Here is a 20,694-nt window from a genome sequence, read left to right on the forward strand (position 1 = left end):
TGCGCTCCTGCTGCAGCTCAGCCATGTTGTGGATGAGTTTCACTCATGCAGTGACTGAGGGGCACTCTTAAGTTTCATTTTCTCTCAAGTTGTGGGTTTCAGGGGATGTTTCCTCCCACTGAGGCGGGGCTTTTGCAGCACGCATCCAACCTTGTCAAAGTAACCACATTACATGCCGCTGCCAGTTTATGGCTAGTGTGTGATTAGTCTGTGGAACCAAGTGAAATATAATTTTTTCACAATATTTTTTTTTCTGTAGATGTACTTAGAGACAAATGAAAATCAGAAACAATGGGCTGTGAGTCAAGTGTGTATTTATTTATTTATTTATTGTGAAAATAACGAACAAAAAAAGAAAAAAAATCCTAAACAGACTGTTACACATGTACAGAATTTGGATAATGTACATAACAAAAAAAAATAAACATGTATCACATGTCCACTCTTCATCACCAAACAGTTGTAGTCGGGGAAAAAAGCACGAGTGGACTAAATAAGCTTATAAAGGCTGACATGGTTTGAAGTATCTGGTGACGAGTATCCCAGGCACGAGTAAAAGCAAAACACTTAAATAACTTCAGCATTAAGGGCCACAGCACTCTGAGACACATCTTGTTTTTAAAAAGTGTGTTCAAACATTTTTGGAAAAGTCTGTTTTAAATTAGACGAACCTTCAGCATAGACCCACATCGTGCCTGGTGAGAAACATCTGGAAACCCCAGTGAGGAACGAGTTTAACCAAAGTATGAACCACGTTACCCAAAGTGCCAGTTTCAAGATGCAGAAGTGCAACTTTTTTAAAGTTAAATGTCTTTTATATGTTTTTAAAAAAAAAACTAAATGCTCATCTCAGTAGTAGCCACTATTTTCAGAAGATACAGAGAAAATTGGCACAAAAACTCTGCAACGAAAGAAAACACTGAGCGCTTTTTCTGATCGCCAAACTGTTTATATGAAGAAGAAAAAGGAGGATAGTGAAGGGCCAATTACAGCCTGATCAACAGTGGCACACACCAACCACCCCAATATATGTTTCACTACCACAACTTGATCAGTTCTGCATAAGATCCACTGCTTGACTGAGATCCATTATCCTTCACTCCAAGGCCAGCATAGAGAGGCTCAGTGAATGTGATGTTTTCTTTGTGGAGCAGAGTCATTTCTGCACCATAGATGCTATAAAAGGACAAAGTACCTTCCTCATAATCGAGGTAAACTCCGACCGTGGAGGTTTCATTGTATGCCACTAGTCTGCTTACACTATTGTGTTGGAAATAGTAACCTTGTGGGGAGCAGTCTAGACTCCACGACTTGTTGTCATTTCCAAACTCTGAGTTATATGAGGAAAGTTGACTGATGTCTTTGTATGACACCGCCACAGACCAGCTGCTACCACTCCAAGTGACCTCCCAGTAACATCGCCCTGACAAACTCTCACTGCACAACACCTGCCTGATGATCTGCCTATGTGAGCCATAATAACTTGAATTTCTTTGACTCGTCGCCCGCCGATTTTCTTGTGAAATGGACAAATATCTGGAGACTGTCTCCTGATCCAGTGTTAGAGGACAGCAATCTGACAGATGAGCAAAACAGGAACACAAATTTCATCATCAACCTTTTGAAATTCGGATCATAATCAATGAACTGGTATGTTTTGAAACGTGTAGCGTCAAATGATTTACTCACAGCGTAAAAAGTCTTCTCTGGTCTTTGGTTCAGGTGGCAGCACAACATCAAGAGTAGACACTATCAGAGAAAAAATAAAACTAAATACTACTGCATTTGAATCAAATCACGGTATACCCCAGGGTCTTTATATTTCTGTATGGTACCTGTTGCAGAGATCCTGGGCCATGTTTCAGTCAAGAGGCTGTCCATATCATCCCTCAGCTTAGACACGCCGTCAGTCACAGCTTTGAACGAACGTTTCACAGCTAAAGGATCAACACGCACAGCTGGATTTTCACCGGAGTTGGAGAGGGACTTGAAAGTCTGGAATAAAATAAAATAATTTTAATTTAATTATGCACTTTTTACACATTTTTCAAACTTTCTGGTCCAAAGTATAATAGATCAATAGTTAACTTTTGGTTAAGACTAAAGTTGTTATAAAAATAAACTCGGCCAGCAGATGTCACCGTTGTTTCATGTATTCAGCTGAGCTTTGTTGCAGAGTTTTGCATGTTTTAAGCTTCGACAGTTACAGATGATGAGTGAGCTTTGGCTTGTTTCATCAGTTGGGATTGACATAACATAAAAAATTATACGGAGTAATAAAATACTAAAAATAGACAAAATTGCTCCTCACTGGTACTGTGCAGTTAGTCTCTGGTACCTGGATGAAATGGATGTGGTCGTCCACATGAGAAAGCTGTTCCAGTTCAGAGTCCCTCCTCCTCAGCTTGGTGATCTCGTCCTCCAGCTGCAGCTGCAGCTCTTCAGCCTGAGCGACAGCAGTCTTCTCCTGGCCTTTCATCAGCTGCTTCACCAGAGTGCATTTCTTCTTTATGGAGGAGATCAGCTTATCAAAGGTCTCATCGTTGGCCTTCACTGCAGTCCCGCTACAGCTCTGTTCATGCAAAGACAGTAGGTTTTATAAGCACACCTTGCCAGAGACTTCTTCTTCTATAGTGATCAATACAGACACAGGATCAAATACTGAAGTCTAATTTCCACACCTTGAACTCCTTCAGAGCTTGGATCAGCTTATTCAGCTCCTTTTTGCGCCCCTTTTCTCTCTCCTGGACTTTCTTTTGACTCGCAGTCAGTTGTTTCTGAAAGAAAATGTTGAATGGTTTTATGAATACAGTTATTACTGTCACATGTAAGAGAAAAATGGACTAAAATAATAAAAATAACACACTTTGTTAACAGTCTACAGTTTCATGATCACTGGTTCTGCTGTGTGTTTGCTTCTACCTGTTCCTCGGCCCTCTCTGCTGCAGCTGACACTGTACTGTGGCCTTTATGCTCATCTATGATGCACAGATAACAGATGCACCTCTGGTCCGTCTGGCAGTAGATCTCCATCAGCTTGTTGTGCTTCGTACACATCTTCTCCTGCAGTGGGGTTGTAGCCGAGACCAGCTGGTGCTTCTTCAACACAGGAACACTGTAGTGAGGCTGGAGGTGAGCTGGACAGTATGATGCCAAACACGTCAGGCAGGACATGGTGGCTTTGTTGGGTCTGGGCTCAGAGCAGAAATCACAGGCCACAGCAGCAGGGGGAGAAGCCTGCTGGGTGCTCGTCTTCTTCAGCTTCTCAACAACCTGGAGGCAATAAAATGAGAAGGCGGTGAGAAATATTGTATTGCAGATTTCATGACACGCAGGACAAAAATAGAATGAGAACCTTTATTATACATTTAAAACATTATATACATTTATTATTCATTTATTTATTTGTACTTCTATCCTGAGCATAACCTGCAGCAGCACAACGAATACATTTCAATTTCATCCATCAAAAGTCAGGTTAAAGGCTCTGATTGGAGAATGAACAGTATTACAGACTCAGCAGCCTCAGGGTCTATATATGTATTCATTTATATGAACATTTAATTATGCCATTATTTTTTTTTATATATATATATATATATATATATATATATATATATATATACACACATGTGACAAATCATAATGGATATATTTATTCATCTTTAACACACAGATAACAGAAACATTTACTGTCTGTCTGACAGATGACCCCCATCAACATTTATTTTTCTGTAGTGGCATAGTAACCAATACCTTGGTGCATTAAACCCGCCATATATCTACAGCTAGAACTGTGGTAAACCATGGACATATTTATAGCATGTATGATTGTAATTGGCTGATGGTAGCTTTTTGATTTTTGAATAGAACTTAATTCACAGGGATATTAAGACTTTACATGAGGATGAGTACGCAAATTTCAAATTAGTTAGACTGTTCATCAATTAGAGCCTTTAACCCGAAAGTACAAATAAATAGAAACATTTATAAATAGAAATGTGTGAATAAATGAGTAGGTAAATAAATAAATAAACAAATGAATGAATAAATAGTCTATGCAAAATTGTAGCTAAATAAATAGAGCAATTAACATAAAATCTATTGTGTAATTTAATGTGTGATTTATTCATTGCCAGTTGAAACAATGTGTTCAAACGGCTGCTGGGAGGTAGGAAGTATTTCGGACACGGAAGCAGACAGGACACCCACGAAAAACAGGCTTTCACAGCGATGAGGTGACAAAGTGACGCTTTTTACAAGGAAAGAAAAAATCGTAATGTACTGTATTTAATGCCGAATTAACAAGAAGGCACCAATGAGTTAGAATCCGTTGTAGCCGTTTCACAGAGTGTGTTAAGTTTCTCCTCAAGACGCAGCAACTCTTAAAATTAGACGATTTGCAAGGGAGTCTGGGATATCGCCGTCACTAGTGCCTTCACTTCCTTACGCGATCAGTCCATGACTTTCACACACAGCAGCCAACTGCTTGAAACAAGTCCATACGTGCTGATAATAGATTTACTGAAAAGATATTAAAATTTGAAAGATAATAATCACTTTAAAGATGTTACAGTTAAACTCTATAAAACTATTTGGCGTTTGGACTACAGTGTCTCAAAGTAACCTCCCACCTGGAGGCCTGTACTCACAACCCTTCCTACCTCAGCCAGCATGTTGTTCCTCCTCAGCACAGGCCTCTGACTGAACGTCTCCCTGCAGTTAGGACAACTGTGCTGTCCTTTCTGCTCCTCCTGGTCCCAACATCCCTCAATACAGCCTTTGCAGTAAGTGTGTCCACAGGGAATGGTGACCGGCTCCTTCAGCAGGTCCAGACAGACTGAACAGCAGAACTGACTCTGGTCCAGGTCAATGCTGCGCTCCTGCTGCTGCTCAGCCATGTTGATGAGTGTGCAGTCAGTGAAGAGCACTCATGAGTTTCATTTTATCTGAAGCAACTTCTCACTGGGGCAGGGCATCCAAGAGCAGCAGGTCCAGGGGTCAATAAACATGTTAATTGGTTCAATTAAGTCACATGGCAAAGAGGGCGGTGCTTCAATCACAAACCTCTGCTGAACCCAACCCACCATGTATCAACAAAGGTAAGTTACACAAACAGTTCAACAGAAACTCAGACAAAAACTGAACATCATTTATTGCAGAACTGTTGTTAGACTGCATGTTGCCTTAAAGGTGCACTATGTAGTTTTAGGGAAGAAATCACTGACTGTGTTATGGCAAAACAAACTCTCTTTGTTTTCATGACTGAATAAACTGAATAAACAAACTGACCTTAAAGGACAACACAATTTATACTGTTTTACTTTGTTTATATGTGGCGGACCATGCCACCTTCTAGCTCCAAACTGTTCTGGGACCTTATTTTCCTCTGAGAACAGCTTGTTTATTCATAAATATTTCTGAGTTTGTATTATTACCTCATTGATATTATAAAGTTATATTTCTTCTCCAAAACTACAACGTGCCCCTTTAAATGTTTTAAAAAATACATAGTCCCTTTAAATATCGTAATAAATGTCCTTCATCTTTCCCAGAAATTATTACAAAGTTCATAAAGTTTTCATTCGTGGTCTGCAGAACTTATTGTAGGCGACACAACAAAAAAGAGGAAAAAAATCAACTGATGGAAACAAAAACATTATTCAGCATCTTGACAGTGTAAAAGAATTAGCTACAGACAGTTTGAGATTATTAATCACTTTCATCTTGTAATAAAATAATCACATGAGTCTAATAATGTCATAATTCATAATAAATGTCCTCAAACTGTCTCGAATCATTATCTAAGAAATGCATTTCATTGACAATAATGTCTCATATACTAATGATTTACCCTGTATTGCTAAAACAATAGTCACACTGATACTCAACACGTAGCCCCTTGTTTCTAGTCAACCACCTGCTCCTCTCTGTTTACTGCTGATGCTTTATTGTTTGTTGCGATCTGCAGACGCGCAGCTTGTGAATAGGCAAGGCAGGCAACTGCTTGGGGCCCACAAACGGCCCAGTCCTCAGAGGAACCCACAGACGGCCCAGTCGTCTCAAGATTGCAGCCGGGAGGAACTGCTGTGTGAGGAGTCCTCGCACAGCAGTTCCTCCCAGCTGCAGTCGGAAGGGGAGAAGTTCACCCCTCGCGTCCAGACTGCGAGTCACGCATGCGCGAAGCCGCCGCTGGCTGACTCGAGTGCGGCTCTGCCTGGCCACTGCCATGGACGAGTTATGGTCAGCGACAAGTTACCAAAAGAAAAAAGTGTCACCTAACGTTGTTGCTGTCCTGTCCTCCTTGACAGGAAGTAGCAGCACCCTATTAAATTAATAGGGCTAGCAAATGAATAGTATTAATTTGCTAGCTATAAGGGTAGAAAAAGGTAAATAAGCAAACTTATTATGATATGGAAATTTTTGCTTGGGGCCCCAACAGACTCTAGAATCGCCTCTGGCGATCTGCTGCAAACCCAGATTGGCTCCAGACAGCACTCGCTGCCTTCTGCATGGCTTCCCGCGTCGTCTCTGCTCCTTCAGCCGCATTAAGTCCTGTCTGACCTCCCTTTACTCCACTTTCTAAAGCTGCATAAGCAACTGTTGCTCTTCGGAAGAACTCTGCAAGGTCCTGAACACTTCTAACATCTGATTTAACCATCTCTGCCACACCGAGCAAAGCTCCTAACAATGCACCTGTTGCAACACCTGCTGCTCCGATCAAAAATCTGTCAACAAAACTCTTTTTAGCCTCATTTACAACCTGCTCCTGTGACATGTTTCCTGGTGACTGTCTAATGTGCTCCTTCTCTCTGTCTATTTCTCTTTTCACTGCTTGCAGCATCTCATTGGTGTAGTAGTGTCCTTGGTTTGCCTCAGTCATCTTGTCCAGTGTGTTGAGCAGCTCCTCCACCTGGAACTGGTTACTTCTGTAGTTGTCTTCTTCGTTGTTATTCCAGTATCTATTATCAACAACGTGGCACCGGCCTCCACACTTCTCTACCAGATCACTCAGTTTTTTATTCTGGCTGACAAAGTCCTCAATTTTCTTTCTGTCAGAGAGCTGGTCACCGTGAGTGAAGACAATCACAGCATATTTGAGGGCTTCTTCAGAGAAATATTGGAGTATTTGGTTGATGACAGCCTGCTCCTGATCTGTGAATCTCTCCACTTTGAGCACAATGAGAAAAGCATGAGGCCCAGGAGCACACTCTGTGATACACCTCACCATCTCCTCCTTCAGCTCCTCCTCAGGTCTGTCTGTGTCAAAGAGACCAGGAGTGTCGATCAGAGTGATGCTTCTTCCATTGACAGACTTGGTGTTTGCTTGACATTTAGTTGTTCCGGAGTTGGGAGAATCATTTATGGTGAACAGCGGCTCTCCAAATATGGTGATAGCCAGGCTGCTTTTCCCAGATCCAGTTTTTCCCAGTAGGATGATCCTCCTTGAATTCAGCTCTACAAGAGAACAGCGACACTGTTTACTACTTTTTATTGATGATTAACCTGCTGATTATTTTTTCATTTAATAAATTATTTGGTCTTTCAACTAGAATGGCACTCAGTTGAGCACATACCTCCACCAAGACCTAATCCAATATAAACACAATAGCCCTGTATCGCTCTACATTATAACCCCCCCTTAATCATAAGATCAACAAATCTAGGATCTGCATCCAATTGTTTGGCAACGAACAATCTATTTTGCAATGTTAAAGAAAGTGAGCAAAAATTCCAAAAGTTAACAGGGTCTATTCTGGGCTGAAACCAATCATCCATCCAAATTTCTTGGAAATCCGTTCAGTAGTTTTTGTGTAATCCTGCTGACAAACCAACCAACAAAGCTTGCTAACATTTTCACAGTGGCAATGCTAACATGCTGATGTTTAGCAGGTGTAATGTTTATCTTGGTCACAGTCTTACAGTGTGGTAGGATGCTAACAATTGCTAATTAACACTAAACACAAAGTACAGTATGGAAGATTAAAAATGTGTAAATTAAAACAAATCAAACAAACAAAGCATGATACACACGGTTGCATCTTTTTGCCTTTTATGCCTTTACATGTTAAATATAAACGAAAAGTTATTTAGCCCTTTGTCTAAGGAAACACATAACAATGTGTGTTACATCACATGTTTCTATGTTTTTGCTTGGTCGGTTTTGTTGAAGCATTTCAAAACTTCCATTGTACTGCTGAGGCTGACAAGATTGCCATTTGGTTTGACAGTATTTTGACAGTAACCAAAGTATAGAACAAGTCATATTTTGGCCTGATGATGGCGCCAGATGAAAAGTTAAGGGATCATCAACTCCTGAGGAACTGGACCAGGCTTCCAGTCAGTGTACAGCATGTCACTCAGTGTTGACACTGTGTTGAAGTGAACTAAGCCCTTTAGCCCTTTACGTATGTATATGTACACTTCTGGGATACTTGATGCGTCAAGTGTTTCTATTTCATGCTACTTTATACTTTATTACATTTCATAGAAAAATATTGTACTTTGGTAACACTTTTAAATAACTATCATTAAGAAATGTTACATTTATAGTTAATCAAACTTAGTTAATAGTTTACAAACAAATGTTCTATAAACTTTTTATTAAGCAACTGTTTATTGTAATTGTAATTGATATTCATAATGCTTTGTAAATGGTTAATAAATAGTGTGAGTTCATATATAAACATCTGGATGTCCAATATAAAGTTGCAACTGTTGTTTATTAACCTTTTACAATTTCTTAATACATTGTTTATAAAGCATTTCATTGTTTGTTGAAAGACACATAACAATTAACTCAAAATTAAGTTAACTATAAATTTAGCATTTTTAATGATGGCTGTTAAAAAATGCTACCTTCATCTCAACTGTCTAAGACAATAAAATGCTCCTTACACATTAATGAATCTGAATTTTTTTTTACTTTTATCATGTTTTCTGCTACTTTTACTGCATTAAAAGTCTAAAACAACTCAACTCACCGTCCATGTTGTCTAAAGAGAAATCACTGAGTCGGGAATACTGCCGGACGTCCTCGCTTCATGACTTTCCTCCTGCTCTCCTGCTGTGGTTGGACGGCACTTCTACCAGTTTGACTTGATTGACTGAGCTTGCCGAACAATAGAGTGAGTGTCACCTGTTCATGTTCATTGGGATGAATGTTGTTTTATTTTTACACATTATATCAGACTCATAAAACAAAAAAATACTTTATACACTATTTGTATAAACTGAATTTTCCAATATCAGAATATGAAAAAAAATGATCTTAATAAGGTCAAATAAATAAGTAATAAGTAGAATACAAAACAACTACAGCATGGGGATTAAAACATTAAAAACTACATCAGATAAAGTAAAAGATTTGTGAAAGTGGGATTTAAAACAGATAATTAAGGGGAACATTAATCCACCCTTAATGCTGTGCTGTGGACAAAAAAATGGAAACACCCAATAGTTTGGTTATAAAATTCTGATGAAATGAAGAAAACTTTGAGAATGCAGATCACTGTGATGGATGAGATGTGAACTGCTTTTAGCTCACATATGTGACAACCCTGAATGAGTGAGAGAATGTCTTTATAGATATATATAAAAGGTAGGTTATGTTGCTTTAATTTAAACCATTTAATGAAATAATTTAATGAAAATTAATGAACGTTTTATTTTATCTAAACTCTTGAAATACAATTTCATTGTAAATTCCATCATTGCATTGCAGTTATTTTTTATTTATTGACATTTGCAGTACAGGGAAATGACAGACACACTTCTGCACATACAAAGCAGCTCCAGAATTAAACATAAAACATGGGCATTGTGAGAAAATAATGAATTATGATTGAAAAAATAATATTTTAAACATTTAATTTTTGGGGGGTCATTTTATGAATTAAGAGAAATGGTTCAGGGGCATGAATCAGGCACTTTTATATTTCATATATTATGTTATTTTTCATGTACTATATGTGACATTTCCCTTTAGATCGTCCCTCTCTTAAAACGTGACCATTTGTTGATCCCAACATTCGTCTGTCTAACTTTATCCAACTAGTTAAACAACCCTTTAGTGTTCAGTTCTTATGGATTTGCACAGAAATGGTTGTATAAGAAAAGTAAAAAAAATAGTACAGCCCACCTTCAAGAGCTGCAGTTGCTTATATTGTTTTCTCGTAATCGAAACTTGGATTTGCATGGGAGGTGTCGGGAGGGTGATGGCTGCGCCTTTTCATAGCTGTTCAGGGTGGCGACTGTGGTTTACAAGGTGCAGGTTCAAAAGAATGCTGTTTTAATTGGCAACGACTGTTTCTATCTTGAGAATTACCAGGCTGTAGACAATAGTTGGGTACTCCACTCTTCTGGCTCAGCTGCATTTTTGACGGGTATGGAAGAACACATGTTGTGCCAAGAGTACAGAAAACTATTGGCAACAGGTAAATATGCAGCGACAATAGAGGTGATGCTGCACCTGTTCATACCTTTTTCAGGTGGAGTGTTTTGTCTGAAACAGAACAGGCTGAAAGGAATTTTTTTATCGGTTTGTTTTGGCAGCATCCGTACCAGACTGCTGGGAATCAACTGTACAATCAAACAGACTGAAAACAAAAAGGCCTTTGTGTTTAAAGTTTCATCAGTAGCCAGATTACTTCTTTTTTATGAGTGTAAGAATAGTTCTTAGTTTTTTCTTGTCTTGAAGAATATTACAAAATAAAAATGACAGTTCGCAACTTTTGGGAACCTTAAGAATTGAGATTAAAACCTGCTTCAAAACACGTTGTTAAACCCAAAGGTGAGAATTCAGAAAAAATCCATCTGCCTCAGGCTTATGGAAAGTCAGGGGGAGTTTTGTAGTCTCCAGAACATTTCTGAAGCCTCACAACAAAAGTGGTGTAGCATTCTCCTACACACTTGATGTAGATCGGGATTTGACACAACCAAAAAAGACAGCTCGTCCGGTGTAATCCTAGTCTCTGGAACCCCCAAGATCCCAAATTGATTTGAAAAGACGTCAACATACGGTTGAGCTACTCTTTAAAAAAAGGCGGTAAATAAAATCTTTTCAAATCAATGTTCCTACTTGGATTACGCCAAACATGCTGTGAGGAACCATTTTATGGATTTTTGGGCTTTTTTGTAGTTGATTTTTTACATTTTAAAATAAGTCCTCATCTACTTCAGTTGTTTAGGAGAACGCTGTTTTGCTGTGAAGCTCCAGAAATATTTTGTGGACTGCAAAACTTCATCTGTCTTTCCATCAGTAAACAATGACTGAGTTTTTATTTTTGGGTGAACAAATTCTTCAGTATTGAAAGTGACTCTTTAGTCTGATGAAAGGTTGATTTGAACATTTTTTTTTCTGTCCAGCCTTAAAGGTTTAAGTTAGCATGTAACCAATAAACCAATAAATAGACCAAAACTAATATATGTTTCCGTCCCTCTCTCAATACTTCCTGACTTAAAATAAGTTATTAAGCTATCAAGCTTTGGCCTCACAGATAATGCTTGTTTTTAAAAAGATTTGTTCTTTCTTGTCTTAAAATAAAATGTATCTAAGAAAACAGAAGTGTTTCTTGATTTTATACTTTAACATTACATGTGAATGTGAAAAAAGAAACAACTGAAATAAAGACATGTGACCAATCAGCTTTTTTTTTTTTATTGTTGCACAAAACATTTATGGCAAAGGGTCACATGTAACAAAACAAATGCAATCATCACCATTAAACAGTACACCATTGATTCAGCATTGTACTCCCACAAAGCTGCAGTAAAAACAAATAAAAACAGTCTTCACTTTTAGTCTCTTTTAAGCAGTGAGTCAAGCTTTCACAATTCTCATAATGCATTCTCATAATACACTGTAAACTCATGGAACCACCCAAAAATCACAAGTCAGCCATTATCTACCTAAACAGCCAAAGTAGATGGGGACAGCCGAAAACAAAACATTATCTGGCACATTTCAAGTCTTTGGAAGACAAAACTGGACACATTTTGTTGTTTTCAGTTGTGAATTTTCATTTTTGGGGTGAACTTGTCCTTTAGGATCATTACTCAAATTGACTCTGTCAGAAACACATTTATTTATTTATTTTTTTACATTTTTCTAAATATATTTTGCCACTCAACTTACTTCCGTACAGTAAGACTTCAAAGTTGACAAACTAGTTAAACCTTAAACCCTTACATTTTATAGCTTGCCTGTTTTAGGCGCCTCTGGATTGCTGGTTTTCATTTGATTCAGTGTTCAGTCGAATGGATTCCAAGGATTGTATATTCTTTCAAACAAATCAAAAAGTTTGGCCATGACTGATTCGAATGTATATTCAAATGTCTCTTGTGTGATTTCCTTCTCAGCGACCTCTACCATCGTAGTAGCTGGCTCGACTACTGCTTTTTCTACCACATCTCCCAGTTGTGTCCAAACTTCTTCAAGTGGTACTTCTGTTAATACCTCCACACCTTTTAAATAGATCAACACAGCTGAGACAGTCGCAACTCCTCCAGCTATGAACGTGAAACCCATTAAACCTCTGAACCATGTTTGTAGTGTGCTGCCCACCCGCTTCTTAAAGACGTTGATTTTAGCCTGTTTTCTGATCTCTTCCTCTGTCATGTGTCCTGATGGCTTTCCGATGCGCTCCACCTCTGTCAGTATTGCGTTCTCCATTTCTTGTAGCATCTCATTGGTGTAGTATCCTCCATTGTTCGCCATCGCCATCTTGTCTATGGTGTTGAGCAGCCCTGCCACCTGGAACTGGTTGCTCCTGTATTCATCCCCTTGGCTGCTTTTCCAGTATCTATTATCAACGACGCAGCAACGGCCTCCGCACTTCTTCACCAGGTCACTCAGACCCTTACTTTGATCCACATACTGCTCAATTTTCATCCCTTCTGAGAGCTGGTCACCGTGAGTGAAGACGACCACGGCATATTTTAGAGCATCTTCAGAGAAACATTGGCATATTTTGTTGATGACTTCCTGCTCGTGCTCTGTGAATTTCTCCACTTTGAGCACAATGAGAAAAGCATGAGGCCCAGGAGAGCACTCTGTGATACACCTCACCATCTCAGGCTTCATCCCCTCCTCAGACCTCCCCGCATCAAAGAAACCAGGCATGTCGATCAGAGTGACGCTCCTTCCATTGAGAGACTTGGTTTCGGCTTGTGAACAGTGTGTTTTCGAGTCATTAAAACGGTTTATTTGGAATTTGGCTTCTCCAAAGATGGTGTCAGCCAGGCTGCTTTTTCCAGCTCCAGTTTTACCCAATAGGACGATCCGCCTGGTGTTTGGCACTAGAAGAGAATAACTTTGTATCATTAAATCAGTACATTTATCTCTTTGGCTTTGACTTTCATCCGAACCAAAATGGTCCACACCAAACAGCTGAACGTTGGTCCGACTGAAAGAGGCGGTCTCAGTCCGGATCAAACTCCACCATGGTTTGACTAATGAGAAGGATTTACTTTTTATTAAGGACTAAATTGATTGTTCCCTTTATGTAAAATTGTATATTGTTTGTTTTACGTTTGTTGCTTGTTCTGTTATGTGAAATCTTTTATGTTGCTGTCTTGGCCAGGACTCTCTGGTAATAAAGAATCTCAATGGGAATAGTCCTGGTAAAATAAAGGTTGAATAAAGAGATTAAAAAATGTTGCAAGCATGGCACCACACTGGGGTTAGGGGACGCTATAGCCACGTCACAAATCTGTTTAGCCCCAGCTATGCCCCCTCAAGCATTTTATAGTATTTTTATAAAGACGTATGTAAAGGTTAATAAGTACCCACATATTTTTTTTAAATAGAAATACAATGCTAAGAACGATTGATTGAAGATTGGAATGAATAAGTAGGCTTATACATTACTCTGTTAATATCATTTTGCCATTTGCCAGTTAAAAACTACATTTATCATATCGTATCTGCTTTTATTGAAAAGATGAATACTTCCTGATAAAGTAACTCTGAAGTCATGTAAATCAACTTTTCTCTTAGCGCCCCATGTAATGGTCTAGCTCTCCGTTAGCACCAGCAGAGAGAAAATCCTTGCATCGGCCGTGGTTAAGAATGATTACTCAGTGTGAAGACAGAAAAACAGTTAACAAATACAAGTAGGAAAGACAGAACTTTGCTGGATTTTATGTTTTAGGATTTTGATAGTATATTCAGTACATGTGGGGTCACAGTTTACTATTTTGTTTGAGAATAAATTAATATAATACACAGAAAGACGTCAAGTTGCATCAAGTTAGAAATACATAATAGGAAAATAGAATATTATTATCTAAATGTGATTCTACTACTAGGTGATAAGGTTTTGTCAAAGCTTAAATCATGTAAAAAAGAAAAAAAAGAAACCTTTCCGAATAAAATATATTAAAAGACAGCAACAAACGTGTTTTGAAATACTTATGAGTTTTAAGAATGCCACATTGGTTTGAACAACAGTATTTGGTGCTCATTGTTGACACAACAGTGATTAAAAAAATAAGTGTAACTTACCGTCCATGCTGTCGAAAGCAGACAACTACAAAAATCCCTCAGATCCACGCTACGTCTCGAGGCGAGTCTTTTCTGTTGCTCTCCTGCTCTGACTTGCCTCTCGCATTGTTTTCTTTCGACCCGTCTGACTTGTTTCCTGGCTGCACGCTGCCGGATTGTTCAACACAAGTGCACATTTTCACACAATAACACCATACAGGCATCAGTATAAGTATTAATATTAATAATGGTCACAAAATATGTCAGGAGAGTAATAATTTCATTCTGAAAATGATGTCCAGTTTTGATTAAAATCTTTGATTTCACTTTGACTGTGTCATGCACAGTTGAGAGCCAACAGATGTGTAAACATGTCTTTTATGAATATGTGGTTATGACAATTGGAAAAAAGGGGATTATTTTACATTTTAATACAAAATAATCAAGTCATTTATTCCAAAATCTCCACTTGTGTTTTCAAAATGAAATGTAGAGTCTTGATTTTCTGTCTCCCTCATTGTTTCATTTCTCCAGATATGAAACACTGACTCATACAAGTCAGGCAGTAGAAGCAGAAAACAAAACTTCGGCTGACCTCTCATCGGCATGAGGGCGAGTAGATAATGAGTGAATTTAATTTTTTATGGGAATTTCAGATGTGTTCATCTTGTAACTTAAAGCAAAAAACAACAGGGAATCTATACAATTCGTTTGTGGTAAATGTCAATAAGAAAAACATCACACTTTTTTGACTGTAGATCCCAGCACCTCTCAAGGTGAGGCTGAGGCGCGTATTTTGCTGTTTAAAGCTCAACTGGACTCAAATCTTGCCGGCAAATGGAGTTAAATGTGATAACAACAGTAACTAAATGCGTCTGGGTCTTTTAATTAACAGTAAGCTGTTCAGCTGTTGGGATGAAAAGTAATATTTTCATGAAAGAAGGAGACTTGGAAACACATGAAGAATTAGGAGATTTATTGTTGAATAACTGTAACAAAGATCAAATCAGGAGTGACCTTTAAAGCAGGGCCAAAAATTTTACAAATTTGTCAAAGACTTTTAAATGACATACGATGAGGTCCACAGACTTAAGTTTTCACCCTACGCACATATTAATGTTGCATCTATTTTTGTTAAGTTTCATATGCAAGAATAACATATCAAAATAATAAAAGGACATTAGAGAATTTCCCTCACATGCTGCTCATTAGCGATTGCTTTAACACGTAACAACAAGTAAAGCTATCTGTCCAGAGATGAGACAAAGCAGCTGAAGAACAGTAATGAAGTCAATATTTTCTCCATAAAACATGATTGAAAGCACTGAAAAAAAAGTTAAAAAGTTGTGTTTTTTTAACAATAATCTGAGGCCCAGTCCTCAAAAAGACTCCCCTGACAGTGTCCATTCATGGCAGCGTCATAAAAATGTAGTGTTTATTGGACATAAAACTATTATACGCCACCAAGTGCAGTCCCAGGAAAAAACTCTAAAATGCAATTAAAAATACCATCTTTCAACTTTTTTGCCGTTGTTGGGTAAGATACTAGCATCTAGGTGAGAGAAAGAGCAAGATGTGATCAAAACACTAGCAACATTATTCAGAAATCTGCATTCTGTTCAATTTGGCACCCCCCACAGTTTTGGGTGCAACACCACAGTCGTGGTGGACACAGTGTGGACACCATTCACCCTTTTACAAGACACTGTACCATCAAAATGATTTTGAAGTTGTTATTTTAAGATAAAAATACATAATGTAAATACATAAAGCTTAAGTGTTGCTTTTAACATCGATTTTAACTTCATGGGAACTTTGAACAGCTTTTTGCTTGACAAAAGTGTGCTTCACTGTGCTGCATCTATTGCGGCACTGCTTCTGCTCCTCTTGCTGCTCCTCTTGCTGCTCCGATTGCTACTCCTAGGCCTAATGCTGTTGTCTCGTTCCATACTTTCTCACCAAGGAAAAGTCCCAGCAAAGCTCCTGATGTAAAGCATGGCCTGGACACTTTCAAGACATGCACAGCAAACATAATTTTCGCCTTCTGTCTGATTGCTTCTTCTGACATGTCTGCAGAAGACAGTTTGCGCTCTTCCTCTTGTATTTTCTTCTCGCACGCCTGCAGCATTTCATTGGTATAGTATCCTTCTTCATTTGCCTCAGTCATCTTGTCTAATGTCTTGAGTAGCTCCTTCACCTGGAGCTGGTTGCTCCTGTATTCATGCTGCTGGTTCCAGTATTCATTGTCAATGACGTGGCACCGACCTCCACACGACTTCACCAGATTGCTCAGATCTTTACTTTGACTGACATATTCTTCGATTGTCTTTCCTTCAGGGAGCTGGTTACCATGAGTAAAGAGAACTGTGGCATATTTGAAAGCTTTTTCAGAGAAATATTGTTGCATTTTCTTTACGACTTCCTGCTCCTGCTTTGTGAATTTCTCCACTTTGAGCACAAGGAGAAAAGCATGAGGCCCAGGAGCACACTCTGTGATACACCTCACTATCTCAGGCTTCAAATCTTCCTCACACTCCCTTGTGTCAAAAAACCCAGGCGTGTCGATCCACGTGATGATTCTTCCATTGACAGATCTGGTTTCTGCTTCACATTTGCTCGTTCCGGATTCGGGTGAATCGTCTGTCTTGAACACAGGCTGTCCAAAGATGGTGTTGGCGAGGCTGCTCTTCCCAGCTCCGGTTTTTCCCAAGGCCACAATCCTCCTTGTTATTGCTAGAAGACAATAAAGACTCCAGGTCAGCGATGTACATGTCAATCTGTTTTGTCCTGACGTTGCAGGACAGAAAACAAGCTCAATTATACTGAAACTTTGCTCTCACACACACAAACACACACACACACACACACACACACACACACACACACAAATGCAACAACACGTCACATGAGAAATTAAAAAAAACACACAAACCTCCTATGAATGTTGAATCTGGCACAATTATTTAACTTTCTGTCTGTAGAATAACTTAAAAAAATAAAATAAATAACCATACTCACCGTTCATGTTTCCAAAATTAGAAATCAGTGCGGAGGATGTTGCAACTGCGTCTTTTCTTCTGTCTTGCTTCGGTTTGCTTCTCACTTTCCTTTTTCCACCTGTTTAACTTGTTTCTTGGCAGCAGGCTAGTGGAGCATATCACACAATGCACTTCTATTTTTATACAAGTGTAAGCATTAATAACAAGCTCTGGCTGTGTTGTCAGTGTCAAAAAAAGCTACAGAGTTTAAAGATGTCATGCAGCATGTGAATTATTGTCATTATTTCAGTCTCATAGCTTAAAATAGCAACGATGTTCGAAGATATGCTGCAAAAGTGACCCAGAGGGTGCCTTTACTGTGGAGATAACTTAATAAAGTGCCCTGTAGGGTGCCCCATCGTATACAGCTGGTGCCCTTTTTAGTTTGTTTTTTTATAAACACAAAACAATTGCATTACAGTACATTTAAGCAGCAATGGTTGCAGTTGAACTGTTAAAAAATATATATAATTTCTGTCCTTTTTCAAAACAGTTTTTTTAATAAGAGCCTTAACTCATACAGCTCCTTTCAAAACAGTTAAGAAGTTAAGAAACGCTGTACAAGACTGAATAAAAGCCTAAGCAAATTTAAAAAAGCCTCCATCTAGAGGTTGCTGAAATGAAATGCAATGATTCATCACAGCCTGTTTTTGACAGTGTCTGTTCAGTCTCTACCTCACTCTCTCTCTCTCTCGGGCCCTCCTTGTCTCGCTTTCACTGATTTATGGTTTTCAGACAATGAATGCTGCTGACTTTATGATTCCCTGTCCTGTCATACAGCATGATTGATCAAAGCAAACATCAGACCTAGTAGACATCATCATATTAGCTTTATCATTGTGTGTGTTAGCATGCTGACATTAGCTGTGCCTACATGCAGCCTCATAGTCTTGTTTTACTCTTTACAGTTACTGTATCTTTGATAAACATGTTTGGTTTACTGTGATTAAATTGTTTTAGTTTTCTCAATGCACCACTCTTAAATTGATTACCTCACCAAGTAAAAACTAAGAAATGACATGTTTTCATATATAGGTTTCATTTATTGATTGTTCATATTTGATGAGACATTGTAATCCACAAAGAAACAAAGCTGTTTTAGCACGAGCACAAGAATCCTGTCTAACAAAATAATGTTGTACATCAAGTGATATTTTCTGGTTAGTTGGTTTCAGCAAGAAACAGCGATCCATGTTTTAAGGGCAGACAGAAATACAGCCAACAGCGTACACAAGTTTGATTTAAATCAGCAATTGAAAAATAAAAAGAACACGTCAACCCAACACTGAGGTCAGCTTGGTCAGAAAGTTTGAACCTTTGACACAAGGTACAACCTATCACATGTGAATAAACATATTAATCAGAGAATAAAGACTTCTCATTAAAAATACAGGCAAACGATCTCTTCTTTGATCTGGAGTCACACTCTTAAAGGTTTCAATTCTTTTTCAACTTTAATTTTGACATTCTGTCCAGAGCATCCTTTGTTTTACTACAGACAGATTGGGCTTCATTCTCGACGGCCTCTGCTGCCCTCTTTGCTGCCTCCCATGGTGTGTCTGCTCCTTCAGCTGCACGATATCCTTGACCACCTCCTATCACTGCTCCTACTGCTGCAGATGTTCCTACAGCTGCACCAATTATTCCAGTTGCTACTGCTGCTGCTCCTCCTACTCTTCCTGCTGCTGTTGCTGCATTTGCACCTGCCCCACCTATTACTCCCACGGCTCCTGTAGTAGCTGCTGTTATAGCTACAGCTGGTAATGGTAAAGCCCGTAAAGCTGTGACAACTGTTTTAACCATCACCTTTACACCAAGCAAAGCTCCTATGAAAACACCTGTTGCAACACCTGCTAATCTGATCAAAACCTTATAGACTCTGTCCTGAGCCGTCTGTCTGATCTCTTCTTCTGTCATGTTTCCTGATAATGGTCTAATGTTTTCCACCTCCTGTTCAATCATTCCCTCCACTGCTTGCAGCATGTCATTGGTGTAGCATCTTCCATTGTTTTCCAAAACCATCTTGTCTATCGTCTTGAGCAGCTCCTCCACCTGGAACTGGTTGCTCCTGTATTCATGCTTTGTTTTTTCTTCCCAGTATTTATTGTCAATGACGTGGCACCGTCCTCCACACTTCTTCACCAGGTCACTCAGACCTTTACTTTCAGTGACAAATTGCTCAATTGTCTCTCCTTCAGAGAGCTGGTCACCATGAGTAAAGAGAACTGTTGCATATTTGAAAGCTTCTTCTGAGAAGTATTCTTTTATTGTGTTGATGATTTCCTGCTCTTGCTTTGTGAATTTCTCCACTTTGAGCACAATGAGAAAAGCATGAGGCCCAGGAGCACACTCTGTGATACACCTCACTATCTCAGGCCTCAGCTTCTGCTCAGGTCTGTCTGTGTCAAAGAAACCAAGAGTGTCAATCAGAGTGATGCTTCTCCCATTGAGAGATCTGGTTTCTGCTTTACATTCTCTTGCTTCGGAGTTGGGCTTGTGGCTGATCTTAAAGAGTTTCTCTCCAAATATGGTGTTAGCCAGGCTGCTTTTCCCAGATCCAGTTTTTCCTAAGATGACAATTCTCCTTCTGTTTGACACTGAAAGAGAATAATATCCATCATTATTACTGTATATTTGTCGTCGGGATGTCTTCATATTTAAGAAGTTACATATGATCAGAGCTGTTAATGTTATAATATTGTGCATCTGATCTGACCTAAATTGATTAATACCCCAGTCAGTTAAATGTTTGACACATTGTAAAAACAGCTGTGACCTACGAAATTTGTCACACCAGACTTTTCAAAAGCTACTCTATCAAAATACTGAAGGACCCTGTGAAAAAACAATTAAATTATTGAATTGAATTTGGGTTTACTTACCATCCATGTTATCAAAAGTGAGGTGGCTGTGCAGTGAAGGTCGGAGTGAAAAGACTGCTTGCGTGCCTGTGAAAAGTTTCCAGTGTCTTCTTTGAGGTTGGATGCCAGTCTGACTTCTGGACTTCTGCCAGTCACAATTGAAAAACTGCCAACAGTGTGTTTACAGACACGCCCATTTTGCACATCTCACACGGTATAACCAGAATCAAACAGAATTGTTCCATGACAAGTTTTTTTAAAATAAATAGGCCACCATGGACAAAACAAAGAAAGCCTACGACTGTCAGCT

At 38.9% G+C, this 20,694-nt stretch overlaps 4 protein-coding genes across 4 annotated transcripts; all 4 read right to left on the reverse strand.

Annotated features, from left to right (window-relative positions):
• Window positions 1-830: 830 nt before the first annotated feature.
• Window positions 831-5,032, reverse strand: LOC311251077 (tripartite motif-containing protein 16-like). Its single transcript, XM_084343355.1, has 7 exons — window positions 4,665-5,032; window positions 2,923-3,273; window positions 2,682-2,777; window positions 2,339-2,572; window positions 1,836-1,995; window positions 1,690-1,749; window positions 831-1,576 (listed from the first exon to the last, which is right to left on the reverse strand). The coding sequence occupies exons 1-7, from the start codon at window positions 4,899-4,901 to the stop codon at window positions 1,038-1,040; spliced, it is 1,677 nt and encodes a 558-aa protein (XP_084199481.1). The 5' UTR covers window positions 4,902-5,032; the 3' UTR covers window positions 831-1,037.
• A 1,413-nt stretch (window positions 5,033-6,445) lies between these two features.
• On the reverse strand, window positions 6,446-9,147 carry LOC311251241 (GTPase IMAP family member 7-like; the record flags this gene model as incomplete). Its single annotated transcript, XM_084343619.1, has 2 exons — window positions 6,446-7,487; window positions 9,140-9,147. 2 exons carry the CDS (start codon window positions 9,145-9,147, stop codon window positions 6,446-6,448), a joined length of 1,050 nt encoding a protein of 349 aa, XP_084199745.1.
• A 3,103-nt stretch (window positions 9,148-12,250) lies between these two features.
• LOC311251242 (GTPase IMAP family member 8-like) lies at window positions 12,251-17,510 on the reverse strand (the record flags this gene model as incomplete). Its single annotated transcript, XM_084343620.1, has 3 exons — window positions 12,251-13,406; window positions 16,552-17,218; window positions 17,504-17,510. The coding sequence occupies 3 exons, from the start codon at window positions 17,508-17,510 to the stop codon at window positions 12,251-12,253; spliced, it is 1,830 nt and encodes a 609-aa protein (XP_084199746.1).
• Window positions 17,511-18,960: 1,450 nt separating this feature from the next.
• On the reverse strand, window positions 18,961-20,480 carry LOC311251243 (GTPase IMAP family member 7-like; the record flags this gene model as incomplete). Its single annotated transcript, XM_084343621.1, has 2 exons — window positions 20,406-20,480; window positions 18,961-20,120 (listed from the first exon to the last, which is right to left on the reverse strand). Exons 1-2 carry the CDS (start codon window positions 20,410-20,412, stop codon window positions 18,961-18,963), a joined length of 1,167 nt encoding a protein of 388 aa, XP_084199747.1. The 5' UTR covers window positions 20,413-20,480.
• Window positions 20,481-20,694: the final 214 nt, after the last annotated feature.

Source organism: Pagrus pagrus (assembly GCF_965226575.1).
Source record: "Pagrus pagrus genome assembly, chromosome: 22".
NCBI classification, from domain to species: Eukaryota; Metazoa; Chordata; class Actinopteri; order Spariformes; family Sparidae; genus Pagrus; species Pagrus pagrus.